Here is a 16,559-nt window from a genome sequence, read left to right on the forward strand (position 1 = left end):
GTCTGTTTTACTCACTCCTCATTCTACCATTTCATTCTTCCTCATGGAGCTGTGCAGATTTAAAAGTGTATTAAAAGGTTCTCTGAACATGGCCATACTCCCACACAGCCTTTGGTAAGCCCATACACTAAAATTCTGTGGAATCATAGAGCAGACACCACCAGAACTACTTACCGTATTTATTTAGAGCATTTATAATCAGCTCTTTAGCCCAAAACATACCAGAGTACCTTACAGAACAACAACAACAACAACAACAATATAATAATAATAATAATAATAATTAATAAACAGTCCCAACCCTCAGGTTTACATTCTAGCACACCATGGCACAAAAATGAAAAGGGAGAGGGCAGCAAACTCATGGAGCACTTTAAATTAGAGTTACAATTTTTATAAAGACCAGCTGCAGAGCTGTAGCTACGGGGTGGGGGGGAGCCAGGATTTCCCCCCTTGTTAAAGCCTCCAGAGGGGTGCCATTGAGGCTCCCAGCCTGTGTATATGTGCATGGGTGTAGCCAGGATTTTTGCTGGGGGGGTGGTGGCAGGCCCTCAATTAGCTATGTCTTTTTATTGATTTTTACTGATGGGGGGGCAATTGCCCCTCCCTTGGCTACACCCATGGGTATGTGTGTATACAAATATGCATGGGTGTGTGGGTGTGCCAAACTGGGTCTTTGACCCGGGTGAAATGAATCCTAGTTTTGTTCCCTGTCAGCTGGAATGGAAACAGTTCAGGTAGCCTGATGACAGGTGACAAGGAAGAAGAGTGAAAGGGTGGATGATCTCTTAACAGAGCTTATAGAATAGTCCTTATTTTCCGCTCTTTGCGTTCTGCACTCTTCCTGGTTTGGTTTGGTCCAGTTGGGCCAACGGTTAGGGAATATGGGGGACTTCAGCAACTCCAGGTGCCCCCCCCCCCAATTTGCATGCATCAAGAGTGCTGGTGTGCATTCAGCTTGCTGCCTTAAAACGCCTGCCCAGCCCCTGGATTGGGGGGCGAAAAACAACACCCCCTTGCTGCTTCTGTTGCTCCCAAGCAGCGTCTGCTGCCGACACCAAAGCACAACCGCCCTGCTCCTCCCCGCCGCTGGTTTCAAAGCGATCTGAATTTCGCCTTCCTCCCAAACGCAGCACGCGGGAACACCAGAGGCTGCAGCCGTCTTTTTCCGGGTCAGCAGGAGCAGCGGGGCCGTGATTGGCTGGCAGGAAAGAAGGCGGTTGCTAGGTAACCGCGTCAGGGCAGAACCTTGGGGAAAACGAGGCGGAGCCGGCGAGGCGGCGGCGATGCTGGTGGCAGGCGAGGGAGGCGCCTCCTCCCCATTGGATGAAGGCGCCTTTGCGGGGCTTGAGGGGACGTCAGTTGACTTGGGAGGGCGCATAGTGTGGCAGGCTGTCCTCTTCTGTTCCTTGTAAACAGTCTGAGGAGCTCCTTTTGCAGAGGAGCGGCAGGGATGCCTTGCCCAGCCTAGCCCCTGGTCCTGCCTCTCTTGGGGGAATCCCAAAAGCAAAGGAAGTATTTGAGATGAAGGCTCCTCTTGTAGCACTGGTTTTGATGCCCTTCTGGGTCACAGTGCATAGTAGGTATCTGGCATTATCCTTGTTTTTACTGTTTTATTTAAACACAAAAAAACCCCTTAATTCACATGCTCTTTAAAAAGAACTTTTTTAAAAGGCGGTTGTTGATCACTAAGCATCTTATCTGGAGGGAGAAGAAGGGGTGTCTACTTGACTAAAATATTGGGGGGCAGGTAAGCCCTACCCCACATAATCAATCACATAATGTGGCACACGTACATGATTTGAATGACAATGCCCATTAATTTGGGCTGTCCCCTCGAATATTTTATAAGGTGCCTGAAGTGACCCCTAAGAGTTGGCTCTTATAGGAAAAAGAATGGAGGTATTTCTAATTGAGCACTGATTCAGATGTGACACTTCTTCCCGTTTATGCCCATATTTTATTTTATTGCGTAGATACTCCACTTTTTCTCCAAAGAGCTCAACGTTGTGTGTATTGCTCCCTCCCTCCCTGTTTTATTCTCACAACTCTGTGAGGTAGGTTAAACTGAGAGACTATGACTGGCCCTTGGTCACCCAAATGAGTTTCATGGCTGGAGTGAGGATTTGAACCCTGGTTGCCCAGGTCTTCATCCAACACACTAACCCAAGGGTAGGCAACCTAAGGCCCATGGGCCAGATGCGGCCCAGTTGCCTTCTCAATCCGGCCGACGGATGGTCCGGGAATCGGAGTGTTTTTACATGGGTAGAATGTGTCCTCTTATTTAAAATGCATCTCTGGGTTATTTGTGGGGCTTGCCTGGTGTTCTTACATGAGTAGAATGTTTGCTTTTATTTAAACTGCAGCTCTGGGTTATTTATGGAGCATAGGAATTCGTTCATATTTTTTTCAAAATATAGTCTGGCCCACCACGTGCTCTGAGGGACAGTGGACCGGCCCACGGCTGAAAAAGGTTGCTGACCCCTGCTTTAACCACTACACCATGCTGGGGAAAAGCCATGGAATTACCACATGTAATAATCACACATGCAGCTTTAATACTGTAATAGTGGAAACTGATTTAGAATTAGCATCACTGACTGTTTCCTAAAAGCATGGGAGTGAGTTTGATTGCATACAGACAATCAAAGTATTTTCAAATACTTGGAGGCAGTACTATAGCAGGGCTTGCTAGCCTTTTGGGGCCAGTGCATTGGCACAGTTGCAAACCTGAAAAACTGGCATACCCACAAAACACACACTACAGCCAGGCACTCATGCATGCACACTCACTCCACGCTGCCACCAGCGATTAGGCTTGAATTAAGGGGAGGCCGCAAGCAGGAAGGGAAGGGTATTCCCCCTTCCTCAATCACCCTTTCCACATTGTAGTTAGCCTGGGGGTGGGGAGCCTTTTATTGGCTGCAGTAGAAGGGATCTTTGAAATCTAATTGTGATGGGAGGGTGTTTGTGGTGGTGGTGGTCGAATCACAGCTAGGGGAAGCTACCACATCCCTCTCCAGCTAAACAGCTCCCCCAAAGTCTCAATTTGATTTGGAAAAACCCTCTGTTGGCTACAATGAAAGGCTTCTTTCAAGCTTAACTCTAGCGGGGGTAGGAGCAGGAGAGCAGGACCTTGCAGACACAAGAGAAAGGCTATGCAGGGCTGCCCACCGCTGCATTACATAGAGCCATCCTTTCCAGTAGTAAGCACTTTCACATTTTGTGCTCTCTGATCAAACAAGTTGTGCAATATAAGCACTACAGACCTGCATTCAGTGGAGGGCTTGTTGTCTTGAAGCCCTATTACATGCACAGTCAAACCGACGTTCACACATGAGCTTTCATTTAATGACTGCAGCTAGTCATTCTTTCAGCCTCATGTTTGAAAGTTGAATTCATCCCAATCTAATTGTGCAAATTATGATTCCCCATTTCAAGATGTATCTTAGAATTTCTCAAACCAGCCCTCAGAAATATGGCCAACACTGCTGCAGTAAAAGTTTAAGTGACGTGTGTTCACTAGAGACAAAGGCATACCTTGTGCCCTTGGCAAGGAGCTGTATTGGTGCCCCCTGTCCCTTGCACCCTTGGTGTCCTGCTGGGGAGGTGCCCCAGGAGCACATTGGTGGGTGGGTGGGCTCCTAGTTACTCCAAGCCAGAGTGGAGAGGCATGATGTTTGTGGTCCCCTGAGCCTGTGCCATTGGTGGGGGTAGACCTGGTCACCCCTAGATCTGCCCCTGATTGGAGAGTGACCTAACATTTTACAGTTGAACTAGCTTCATAATTAGATTCCCATAGGAGCAGCCACCTGAGAAGAGAATTGAAAAGATAAAGTGCCACTCTTGAAAAGGTCCTACTCCTTGCCCTACCACCTCTGATAAAGAGGGGTTGATGTTGGCCCTCATCAGCAGATCCCAATATATTGCAGTTAGAAGAAACTATTGGCTCCCGTCTCCCTGAATTATTTATTTTACTTTCAAAATCAGTAGTAATATAGAAGTCGACTGGTGGTGAAAGGAATGCTGTATTTTATTGAGCACTCCAGTGGCACATACTCCTAAATTAATTTTTTAAAATGTAGAGTTTTGTCTTCCTTCCAGCTATATTCTGCCATTCAAGCATATTGATTCAATGTTTGAAGTGAAATTGAATTTTATCAGAAGCAGTTTTGCAATCCGCTATCCTGATGTTTACCAGTTCTTTTTGTACGTGCAATGAGGAATTTTCACAATGGAGCGAACAGCCTCTTTCCTTTTCATCCTTTCATCCCTTGCTCATTAGATTTGTACAGGTATCAAGCTACTGATGCCAGATTAGGCTTAGTGCTACAGTAGTGCTAAGGAGAAAGTTGCTCCTGCTTAGTGCAACACTTCAGCCTTGCAGATAAGTGCCAATTATTTACTAGCCCCCTAGATAAATGCTGCCTATCTGAACAGAGGAAAAGGAATTAAAAATAAGGAACAGTCTCTCTCTCACACATACACATGCACACACACAAACACAGGCAGAGAGACGGAAGTCAGCCTTCTTTTTGGCTTCTGTCTGACTGTAGATCTGCATAGTTCTGAAGAATAATTAAAATTATGTTCAGATGTTAATAACTATCCTCTGTAGCATGTGTCTAGTTTTACAATTTATAAGTAAATTATAGAGCATTCAAAAACCTTTAGAAAGCTAGAGTTGCCAAACAAATCTATAGTTTCTCCAAACCCAACAAGGAGAATTACTCTCCTGTTCCCAGACATTTAGAAGTGAACAGTGAGATAGCTAAAAGGGGAAACTATATTCTATTTTTATAATTTAGGGGGGAAACCTTACAGAGGTGAACACAAATACTTAAGTCAGGGGGGAATGAGCTGACAAATATTCAGTGTCAGTTGTGACAATAACAATCAAGGAGACTGATGCTATGTTTTCAGATGAAGCTGGCTGCTTTTCTGAAAATAAATCTCTTATGCTCCTCTTGAAGGTTGCCATTTTGTGACTGACAGAGGCCCACTGTTTTCAACAGTGGCCGAGCATGCAGAAATTCGGCAGGTGCAGCTTTCTACTAGGGAAAGCTGCACCTGTTATATTTCTGCCTATTGTGTAGCTATTACAGTTATGTGGAAATCCTAATATTGGTTATCATAACATATTTTTAAAGTGATTGTTAACTGAAACTTTGATAAAGTCGCAAGCTTTGTCCAGAGTTGTATGTTTTAGCATAAATGTCTGCATTTCTGTTCCCAATTAAGGCTGCAATCATACCTGGCAGCAAGTCCCAGTGAACTTACAACTGTTTTTTTGTGTGTGTTGTTCAAGTGTGGTGTTTTTCATGCAGGAATCTTTGTAATTAAAATACAATGTTTCTTCAAAAGAAGGGGCTACTTCATTGTCACATTGTATATATTTTCTGCCTCTTCAGTCTAATTTGTATGATTTAATGATCAAGTTGGTGTACAGAAAATCCACTGGCCACGTAAAACTATTTCCTCCTCCTTAAAATATAATGCTTTGAAATAAGTTGTGTGGAAGCATCCACAGTATACTTTATTAACCAAAGAGTAAAGCAAAGCAAAGTGAAAACTGTTATACCGTGGTACCTCTGGTTACGTACTTAATTCGTTCCGGAGGTCCGTTCTTAACCTGAAACTATTCTTAACCTGAGGTACCACTTTAGCTAACGGGGGCCTCCCGCTGCTGCTACGCCACCACCACGCAATTTCTGTTCTCATCCTGAAGCAAAGTTCTTAACTCAGGGTACTATTTCTGGGTTAGCGGAGTCTGTAACCTGAAGCATATGTAACCTGAAGCGTCTGTAACCCAAGGTACCACTGTATTCTGATACCTGCATTTGATGGGTCTTATATCCAGTTTTATACACTGGTGTTGTATCTTCACATTTGGTGACTACGTTTTGTAGAGTCTGCCATTTCTCTGTAGAATCTGTTTCCTCAACTCTTTAAGTCTACTACACCCCCCCCCAAAAAAAAACCCCCACAGGCCATTTGATGCTGTCAGAATAATTTAGCCTGATCTAATTCTACTAGCTTTTCAGTCTATTAAAATGCTGGGAAAAGGTTTCCATAATAAGTAGAAAATAGAGCTGACACCATGGATGGGAGACACATACAGTGGTACCTCGGGTTACATACGCTTCAGGTTACATACGCGTCAGGTTACAGACTCCGCTAACCCAGAAATAGTGCTTCAGGTTAAGAACTTTGCTTCAGGATAAGAACAGAAATCGTGCTCCAGCGGTGCATCAGCAGCAGGAGGCCCCATTAGCTAAAGTGGTGCTTCAGGTTAAGAACAGTTTCATGTTAAGAACGGACCTCCGGAATGAATTAAGTACTTAACCCAAGGTACCACTGTATTCAGTTCAGTTTGCATTTAAAGGTGAACTTACCTATCCACACTAACCAAAACAATAGGGGAACTGAAACACAGCCATTAGCAATGCAGTTCTCCAGCCAAGTAGAATGTACAAAAATGCATATACTAAGGTAAAGTGTGCATATAAATGTATATTATATTGGGGGAAATTGCCTTGCAAATATCTGTATTTGACGTAAAATTGCATTTGAATGTATTAAGAGAAATTTGCCCTAAAATGCTGATTAATTTTAACGAAGCCTTCCCCCCCCCCCCAAAAAAAAAAGAAAATTGAAACCATTTGTGGAAATGTGGCAAACCAAACTTAGAAATGTGAAAAATGGAAAGAAGCCAAAATCGACATACAGCCGTACCTTGGAAGTCAAACAGCCTAGTTCTGGAACATTTTGGCTCCCAAACAATCGAAACAAATTTCAAACATTATTTTGGAAGCCGAACGTCCAACAGGGCTTCCGCAGCTTCCAATTGGCTGCAGGAGCTTCCGGCAGCCAATCAGAAACCGTGCTTTGGTTTTTCGAACATTTTGGAAGTCAAACGGACTTCTGGAACAGATTCCGTTCACTTCCAAGGTCCGACTGTATTTGCTTGTTCCTAGGGAACACCTAACCGTGACTAAATTGGCAACTGACTGGTGTGGGACTTTCCATAAATGATAGGGTGTGTCTGCCATTTGTGCCCATGTGCACTATACATTTAAAGCAGTATACATTTAAACAGCCACATCCTCCCCCAAAGAATCCTGGGAAGTGTAGTTTGTTAATAGAGTTGATAGGAGACCTCCTATTCCTCTACTAGAACTGCAATTCCCAGAACTTCCTGTGAACAGGGATTGATTGTTAAACCACTCTAGGAGTTGTATCGGGTTGGGTAGGAATATGGGTCTCCTAAGAACTCTCAGCACCCTTAACAAACTTCGGTTCCTCGGATTCTTTGGGGGAAGACAAGACTGTTTAAAGTGGTATGATGCTACTTTAAATGTATAGTGCAGACCTAGCCAGCATGAAAAATGGTCAAGAATGATAGGAGTCTAGTAACCACATTGGCACCTTGTTAACTGGAGGGTTTTTTAAAAATTCCTGTATCTGAAACAATTACTGTATTTCCTTGTAGTCAGTCACCTGCTGACATGGTGGTCTACACTGTCAGATTCTGCTTGTTATCAGACCATTAAAGCCTCTCTTTTCCAGTGTTTGAAATTAGTAGGCATCTGTTTTTAACATTTTAAACATTTCAGTTAAAGGAGAGCCAGTATCAGCATAGTAAGAGCTCTTAGGTTTTTTACTTGCTTGTTCATTTTGCTCACCAAACAATGTTATTATCTTCTGTAATAGGAGATTGCTAGGATAAATGTGCAACACTTTGCTTGGACTAAATTTTGCCTCAGGTTTACTAATGTATGACAGTGGTTCACTCTAACAAATGTTAACTAACTGGTTCACTTTAACTAATGTTAATCTTGTTCATTCATAAACCTTTGTGTATTTGCCACCCTTAGGTAATTTCAAGTTCATTTTGTCTGCTTGGATAACTGCAAGAATCTGGAGAAACGGTTATATGGTCCCTAGAGCTTTATTATTCTAATTAAACTTGTCAGAGAAATTATTTTAGGTCCACCAGATAACATAAAAATTAAGCTTCCAGACAAAAGAGAGTATTAATTTATAGCTGGTATGTTTGTTCATGTGAATGTCATTTTGTATTATACTGTATATGAAAGAAGTCTCTGCTGCTCAGTTTTCTTTTAGTACAGCTGCACTTCACAGGGAAGTTAGAAACAAACACAGAAGCTAAGAGAATTCAGTAAACTAGAAAAGCTATTTATCCCAGCAAAGTTGAATATGTCAGGGGTTCCCAGATTGTGGTCCATGGACCACCGGTGACCAAGGTATCATTCAGGTAAACTGTGGTGTGTCTCTGGATTTGTGGTTGAAGACAGGAGATGGTATAGCCATCCATTAAATACTCCTATTGAATTATAGTGTTTTTTATTTCTCCCTTTATTCCTTATATCATGCTTTATCTTATTGCAACCTGAGCCTATATGGAGAGAATGCAGAGCATTCTCAACCCAAGAGGGTCCTTCTCCTTCCTAAGCATTGCTCTCTGCAGCACAAAATGACAGCACACCTTGAGCTCTGCCCTCCCACTCCAGCTTGCAAAACTGACACTTTTTACCGTTGGCTTACATCACTGTCCACTGCAAATCTGGAACTTCCCCACTTGCACTCTGGCGGAATAGTCTCTCTCTTTCTCTTTTTTTTTACTGATCTGTTCTCTCTCTGTGTCTTTTCTTAAGTCAATGACTAGGTCATTCCAGTGATTACCTCTTGATGGCTTCTCTGCCAGGCAGTTTCCTGGACAGGGAAAGCCAACGATTTGAAGTATAACTTTCACCAACTCATACCAATGCTATAATATGGTGCATTTCCTTTCTTTTTTAGGCAATGTACGTGCCCATCCTGTTTGGTAGTTTTGGATGTGTTTAGCAATAAACACATCTTGATAGCCCAATCCATTATATTAAACTACTGTATTTTTCACTCTATTAGACGCACCGGACCATAAGTCGCACCTAGTTTTTAGGGGAGGAAAACAAGAAATAAGAAAGCAACGCAAAGCATCCTGAGCTAAGAGGGAGCGCTCCTCCATCTTCGCTCAGGAGGCGTTGCGGGGCTATCCCTGAAGCCAGGAGGGCAAGAGGGATTGGTGCGATGAAGGCTCTCCTTGCCTGGGAGAGGCTGCTTGCGGCTAAGGCTCCCCCAAGAGCCGCGCTTCCTTTAAAGAGCGCACGGAGTGTGTGTGCAGCTCTTGGGGGCTTTTCCACAAGGAGGAAGAAGGGTAGACCTTCTCCCTCCTTAGGGAAAAGCCCCAAAGAGCCCCATACACGCTCCACGCGGCTCTTTAAAGGGATCGCTGAGCAGAGCCTCCCGCCTGCATTCGCTCTATAAGATGCACACACATTTCCCCTTACATTTTAGGAGGAGGAAAATGTGTCTTACAGAACGAAAAATACGGTATTTTAAAGGGTTAGATCCTGACCTACTGTTCTGCAAATGGAAGGGCTCCTTTTGTTGGTGAGCATTATTGAGATCCAGTGGAGGCTCCGCAATGGAAGAAGCGAAAGGGAAATAATTTCCAACTATTTCCCATTCTCCCTGTAACCCCCACTACCACCTTCCATGTTGATCCAGAGGGTCCCACAACTCTCCAAAGCAGATTTTCAGGCAGCATAGGGGATTGCGGGAGGAAGCCTCAGAGAATGTACAGTTCTTAGCCACTGTGAGCAACCCTGCTCAAATTCATTTTAATGCTCATTTTGGCACATACAATGCTCTACATTTTTGAAAGAGATCCTGAGGTTGAAACTGAATCCTTAATGACTCTTTCAGGTTACAAACTCGTCTACCGTCAATTTACATTGATTACTTTTTTGTAATATCTTATCCTTCAGTAGCCTTGAGTTAAGGAATACCAGACAATCTCCTGGGCCTTTATTAGTTCTCATTCTATTATTTTTTATTCTTTCCTCTCTTTTTTTAATCTGAAAGAGGTTCAAGAAGGACCAATCAGAATGTAACAAAATAATTTCTTTGTAAAAGTCCTGTCTCACTGTGGGTTTTGTTTTTTGTTTTTGTGTGTGTGTGGACCAAGATGGCTTCCTTTGTTTTACTGTAAAATGTTCTTGTTTCTCTGTAACACCTTTTTGTTACAAGTTGTACTCTATTTGATGTCTTTATTGTTTTCAGAATCAGAAGAAATTCTTCAGAATAAGAGAGGAGTTAACATTTCAAAAGAGGTAAAACACTACCGCCTTTTCAAAAACTGCTTTGTTTTTGCTGTATATGAATTGCATTTTTATTGTGCTTCTTAAAGTATATTAAAATAAACAACAAATAACAAATTTTAGCACATGGTTCTTTTATATATGAGACCAGTATAAATAGCATGAAGATTCAGTCTACTATTGGGTAAATCACTAGATAAGGAAAGAGAAAGTAAGTAATTGAAAAGAAAAGAGATATGCACTTGGAAATAACACATGCTGAGTAAGACAGTTGTTGAAGTCAAGGTTATTGCCCCAAACTAGTAATAGATTTGGACGCGGGTGGCGCTGTGGGTTAAAGCCTCAGCGCCTAGGGCTTGCCGATCGAAAGGTTGGCGGTTTGAATCCCCGCGGCGGGGTGCGCTCCCGTTGTTCGGTCCCAGCGCCTGCCAACCTAGCAGTTCGAAAGCACCTCCGGGTGCAAGTAGATAAATAGGGACCGCTTACTAGCGGGAAGGTAAACAGCGTTTCCATGTGCGGCTCTGGCTCGCCAGAGCAGCTTCGTCACGCTGGCCACGTGACCCGGAAGTGTCTCCGGACAGCGCTGGCCCCTGGCCTCTTGAGTGAGATGGGCGCACAACCCTAGAGTCTGTCAAGACTGGCCCGTACAGGCAGGGGTACCTTTACCTTTAGTAATAGATTGAATCATACGAAAATGTGTTTTGTACAGTGCACATGATGAACTATCCATCCAGACAATGTTAAAATGCATTCGGTTGGATCCAGATTAGGAATGTAATCCTAATCCCCTTCCCCTTGATGGTTGAGTGGCTGAGTTAGGATGACACATAGTTGCCTCTCTACCAGCCTCCACTAGCAGAGAGGAATACCGTTGGAAGTCTCTGCCATAGTGAAGGCTCCAGCTTTGCCTTAGCAGGTAGAAAGCTACGACTGGCCATTCTCCCACCTGCAGTAGCAAGCAGAAAGCCACAAAATGAGGTGTTTTGTGGCACAACCCACAGTGGCTAGAATCTGCTGGATCCTAAGCTTTGTGGATCCCCCAAAGGATCCTCTAAAATATCCACAGAAATGCGAAAGTAATTTTCTAAGAAACTCCAGGTAGAAGTAAGACTTTCAGCTTCCCACAGGCTCTGAAACGCAATTCAAAATGTGTGGGGTCCTCGCCTCTATGAACTTTAAATTACAGTACAGACAGGTGTATTTAGGGGAGCACAGCCAGTTCAGTCGCACTGGGTGTGGAGTTTCAGGGATGCTGCAGGGTGTACTGCAATGGAGTGCAGGAGATAGAGGGGCGCCACTGAAATTTGAAACCCCAAGATCTGCAACTGTTACAGAGCAAGTCATCCTTGGGAACAATGGGAATTAATGGTCTGTTGCTCTCAGAGGGAAATATGCAGCAGAAACATGCATGCCTCCAGTGCCCTCAGACCACCTGGTGCAGGCAGCCGGAATCAACGGACTGGAGATTCTAAAGTGGCCTTCATTATCTAATCCATTTTATGATCTTCCCGGATTAGATCAAGTGAGTCCACTTTGGCATCTGACCTGAGGATCCCATCCCTACCTCCTAGCGATTCCAAGAGTTCTGAGTATTCACCTTGTGTCCACCAGGGTTGTGGCCCTTTTAATGTGGAATTTATTGCCTTATGAGATAAGGCATGTTCCAAGTATCTACTCCTTCAGATAACATGCTCCAGACCTTTATTTACCCAATACTTTTCTGACTTAAATATTTAATTGCTGTCCACTGGTCATCTTTTGGTGTTGTACTGTGTTATCTTAGCTGTATTGTTTCTGGTGTATGTTTTAGATGTATTTTTGGTTTTCTATACACTATTCTAATGTTTTATAATGTGAGTGGTTTATAAACCTTTTAAAATAACAATAGTTGTTTATATTATGTGGAAGAATGATGCCCATCCTTGTTTGTTTTTGCTGTTTTTATGTTGCTGTGCTAAACATACAGGTGAGCTCAGAGATTATTAGCTATGTTTCTCCATGCTATGAGATTTTTGTGTTTCCTTGTTAAGTTCTTGCTTCATTCCAAACGGTCACAGTAACTTCGTTCTGCTGAGTGCTTTCTGCCTACTGCCTTCAGCAAAGTTGACTTTGACTTACACAGCCTAAGTGATAGATGATATAGCTGATGAATAGTTACTGTTTCTTATTCTCAATGCAAAATCCCTTCTAGGGAAAATAAAAGAAGCTGCTGCAAAATGAATCATTTCATGCAAATAAAAAACCTTAACTGGGGATAAAAGTTGCCTCTGATGATTATGCTCAGGTTGATCAAATCAAATAACTGAAATACAATTTTGAGTGTGAATAGCTAGAGCTCATTTTAGAGCTGGAAATGAAGCAAAGCATGATTAAAAAACAATTGAATTTTGTTAAAAGTGAAAGAAGAGGCACTCAAGATGAGCACATTTTGCATATCATCCCTCAAGTGACATTACATAACATGCTCCACAGCAATGTGGGATGTATGCAATGTCATCTGGGCAAAATTAAGAACCACTTAATTCTACTTAGTTATTTGTAAAGAAAGCGTAGTTCTGCAACATCCATTTTAAAAAATTGTTTAAATCCTTACTGTGAAACTGCTCGGACCCAGGCCTATAAAGCATGGAACAAGTGGGAAATTACTCAGACCCATGCTTTCTCGACATGGGACAAGCGGAAGTGTAGACAAGCCCTGTATGAGCAACTAAGCCGATTCTAGGACCTGACCAGACAACGATTTCCTTCAATTTTGAAGATAGATTACATATATAAATTCAATTGTTTTGCAGGAGACCCTGAACAAGAGTAAAAGATTAACAGTTCAAGATTCATTTTCATCAGAAGGTAATCATTTCAATTCAGAGCTTAACTGTCTCCTACTCCCTCAGATCTTTTGTATATATATATATTTTTAAATAATCTTTTATTAAGTTTTACAAACAGACATAAGACAACACCTCACAACAAAAATGAAAAAACAACAAAAACAATAAATACTGCCACACACAAACACAAAACAGCAAAATACAACAGAATACAACAAAGAAAATAAACATTTTTAAAAAACAACAATTTTTGTCTCCTTATATTCTTTACATTAACTTGTTTCTCCAACTTCCCCAGACCTTCCTTCTCTGTATTCCAAATCAAATATTCTGTCTGCAAATTCTTTCCCTCTATCATATTTTAATTTTCTAATACTCTTAGAGTCTAATAGGTAGTTGCATTTCCTTAAGTCTGACAAAATATTGAGTCTTTCTCTAATCACTTTTTCCCAAATACCCATTCGCCCTCAATCCGATGTCATCAAACGTTCATTATCTTACAGATCTTTTGTATATTCTCTCAGAGTGTTAGGCAAAATTTGAGCTGTAAAAGCTTTCTGAATCAGTACCTCATTTTACAAACTTAATTCGTTCCAGAAGTCCGTTCTTAAACCAAAGCGTTCTTAAACCGAGGTGCACTTTCCCTACTGAGGCCTCCCACCACCAGTGCCCTTCCACCATTCAGCTTCCGTTCGGCTTCCGAGGCAAAGTTTGCTAACCGGAACACCTACTTCCGGTTTTGCGGAGTTCGTTCACTGAATAGTTCATTAACAGGGCTCTTCGTAGACCAAGGTACCACTGTAATTTTTTAAAAAAATGTTTTCAATAGAAAAAATAATAAAATCTCCCTATCCAGTTTTCTCACTACTCTACTGTAAAATCTCACTCAATTCAGAATTGGCAAAATGAAAGCATAATGAGACAATGTTCTATCGGGGTGACAATAGGATTTTTTGTGTGCCCAGTACCCTGTATGTGGATCGGGCCCTCTAAACCACTTGCAAAAAGAGAGCACAGATTTGCATAAAATTTGCACATTCTTTGCATCACATGCAAATTTTTGCTCTCTTTCTCAGGTGGAGAGGAGGACTCAAAAATAAATCAGTAGACACACATGTAATAAAACGTCTGACAGAATCTGAACAGGGGAAGGTTTTCCTATATTTGTATTTATATACAGTGGTACCTCAGGTTACATACACTTCAGGTTACATACGCTTCAGGTTATGGACTCCGCTAACCCAGAAATAGTACCTCGGGTTAAGAACTTTGCTTCAGGATAAGAACAGAAATTGTGCTCCGGCGGCACGGCAGCAGCAGGAGGTCCCATTAGCTAAAGTGGTGCTTCAGGTTAAGAACAGTTTCAGGTTAAGAACAGGCCTCCGGAACGAATTAAGTACTTAACCCAAGGTACCACTGTACTAGAAATGTTTAACATGTTGAATGTATGCCACACAGCTGTTGAAGACACAAGATCACAACTTTCCCCCAGTGCCAGTCTTAAATGAATGCATGCATCTTTTTCAAGGCCAGCCAAGAGCTAACTGCAGAGAGGGAATCTAATATAAAATACTGCTACATCACAATTGCATATCTACCTGAAAGTGAACCTCATTGAGTTCAGTGGAACTTACTCCCAGGTCAGCCTGCAATCCTATACACACATATCTGGGAGTAAGTCCCAATGAATTCAGCGGGACTTAACATCTGAGCAGACACATCTAGGATTGCACTGTTGGAATGTTAGTTGATAATCAACATCATAATCTCAATGCGAATTTTCTTACTCTTAATTAAAATAAGGAATAGTTTATCGATCATTTCACATAAGTTAGTTAATAACCACCACAAAAAAACACCTCTTTGGAAGCCCATGCTTTAAAAAAAAATAAAAATATGTAAATATTGATTTTCTGCTGAAAAATAGGAATCCATGAAGATGCACTTGTCAACTTGACTGCATGTTTTAAAAGAATGCAAAATGTGTCATGACTGGCTATTTTTGCTCATATCAGAAGAGTAAAAACATTCGGGAGCAAGAAGCGCTGACAGAACCGGGGAAACTAGGTCGGACAACGAAATGGTCAGCAATTTGTGAATTGATGCAAACTTTATCCAAAACTTTCTTTGACACTTTATAAATATCTAGTTATGAATCGCAGAACCCCATTCAGCTTATAGAAGACATCCATGTGAAACCTCATAAGCACTAGAGTTTTGATTCCACATACTTAAGAGCTTAATTACACATGACCATGGGTGCAGCGGGGGTGGGGGGCAAGGAGGGGCAGCTGCCCCCCAACCAATAAAAATCAATAAAAATACATAGCAAACTGAGGTTCTGCCCCCCCCAACAAAAGGCCTGCCCCCAAAAAACTCCTGCCGATGCCCATGCACATGACACAAGTTGTGTCCCTCCCAATCATGTCATGGCTTAAATAAAATAAATTGCAGGTGTGTGAGTGATTCCCCCCCCCCCCCCGTGAACACAGGGGGAGAATTACAACAAATCCTCCCCTGTGCTGTAGACAAAGAAAGAAAGAAAGAAAGAAAGAAAGAAAGAAAGAAAGGCTTTTTCTGCTCAGAACACTGCCCAACCTATTTCCTAGCTTAAATGCAGCCAAGCACCAGTAGCATTATAGCCATCACCAAGCTCACTATGTCAGCATGATGCCATGTGCCTTATAGTTGGTATTAAACACTTACAACATATTTGTTGCTAGTGGACACTCTCTTTCAGAATGGCATGCTCTACTTGTCAAGCACAAGATGGTGCATTAGTTAGGGACAGAAGCCAGTTTGTGTACCATTCTAGCTGTACATAACTATGAGGTGTTTGTTTTAACTAAGTGTGATAAATAAATTTGAATTTGCCCAGTGCCTGACAGCAAATGCCAGCGTTTCTTCTTATTCTTCAAGGAACGTAATTCAGTACTAGAGTACAGGCTTTGCCTGCAAAAAGGTCTCTGGTTCAGTCCCTGGTATCTTCAGGTGGGACTCAGAAAGACCTTTCTCTAAGACAGTAGACAGCTGCTGCCAGTGTGTGTAGACCAGAGCTTTCCAAACTGTCACGACACATTGGTGTGTTGGCTGCAGTGTGTACATGTGTTGCTCGAACGCTCCCCACGCTCCTCCCGGGGCTGGAAAGGGGTTAGTTTAACCTCCAGTTTGCTAGTAAAATTGAATTACAGTGTCGCGAAATGAGGCATGGCTAAAAGGGGTGTCACCAAACATGACAAGATTGGAAAGCTCTGGTGTAGTCAATGGCCTAACTCCATATAAGCCAGTTTCCTATGAATATACAGTTATGGGCAGCGATGGCTAAAGCCCATGAGTCTGGTGGGGCAGAAGGCAGAAGCTAGGTAAAGGTAAAGGGACCCCTGACTATTAGGTCCAGTTGAACCAGAGCAGCGCACGGAAACGCCATTTACCTTCCCGCCAGAGCGGTACCTATTTATCTACTTGTACTTTGACGTGCTTTTTAACTGCTAGGTTGGCAGGAGCAGGGACCGAGCAACGGGAGCTCACCCCGTTACGGGGATTCGAACCGTTGACCTTCTGATTG

At 42.5% G+C, this 16,559-nt stretch overlaps 1 protein-coding gene across 8 annotated transcripts in view; it reads left to right on the forward strand.

The window, feature by feature from the left end:
* SEL1L2 (SEL1L2 adaptor subunit of SYVN1 ubiquitin ligase) overlaps positions 1 to 16,559 on the forward strand; it is a 42,536-nt gene that overhangs the window by 2,160 nt on the left and 23,817 nt on the right. For 6 of the 8 annotated variants that reach the window (XM_083431650.1, XM_083431651.1, XM_083431653.1 and 3 more), the window contains exons 1-3: positions 1,287 to 1,579; positions 10,129 to 10,178; positions 12,959 to 13,013. In XM_083431650.1, the coding sequence (XP_083287776.1) occupies positions 1,525 to 1,579; positions 10,129 to 10,178; positions 12,959 to 13,013 (160 nt within the window). In that variant the 5' untranslated portion in view covers positions 1,287 to 1,524. Of the gene's footprint in view, positions 1 to 1,243; positions 1,580 to 10,128; positions 10,179 to 12,958; positions 13,014 to 16,559 lie in introns of those variants that run through there. The other 2 variants (XM_083431649.1, XM_083431656.1) reach the window with 2 other exon arrangements.

The sequence above is a fragment of the Podarcis tiliguerta genome, assembly GCF_965153285.1.
Source record: "Podarcis tiliguerta genome assembly, chromosome: 3".
NCBI lineage: Eukaryota > Metazoa > Chordata > Lepidosauria > Squamata > Lacertidae > Podarcis > Podarcis tiliguerta.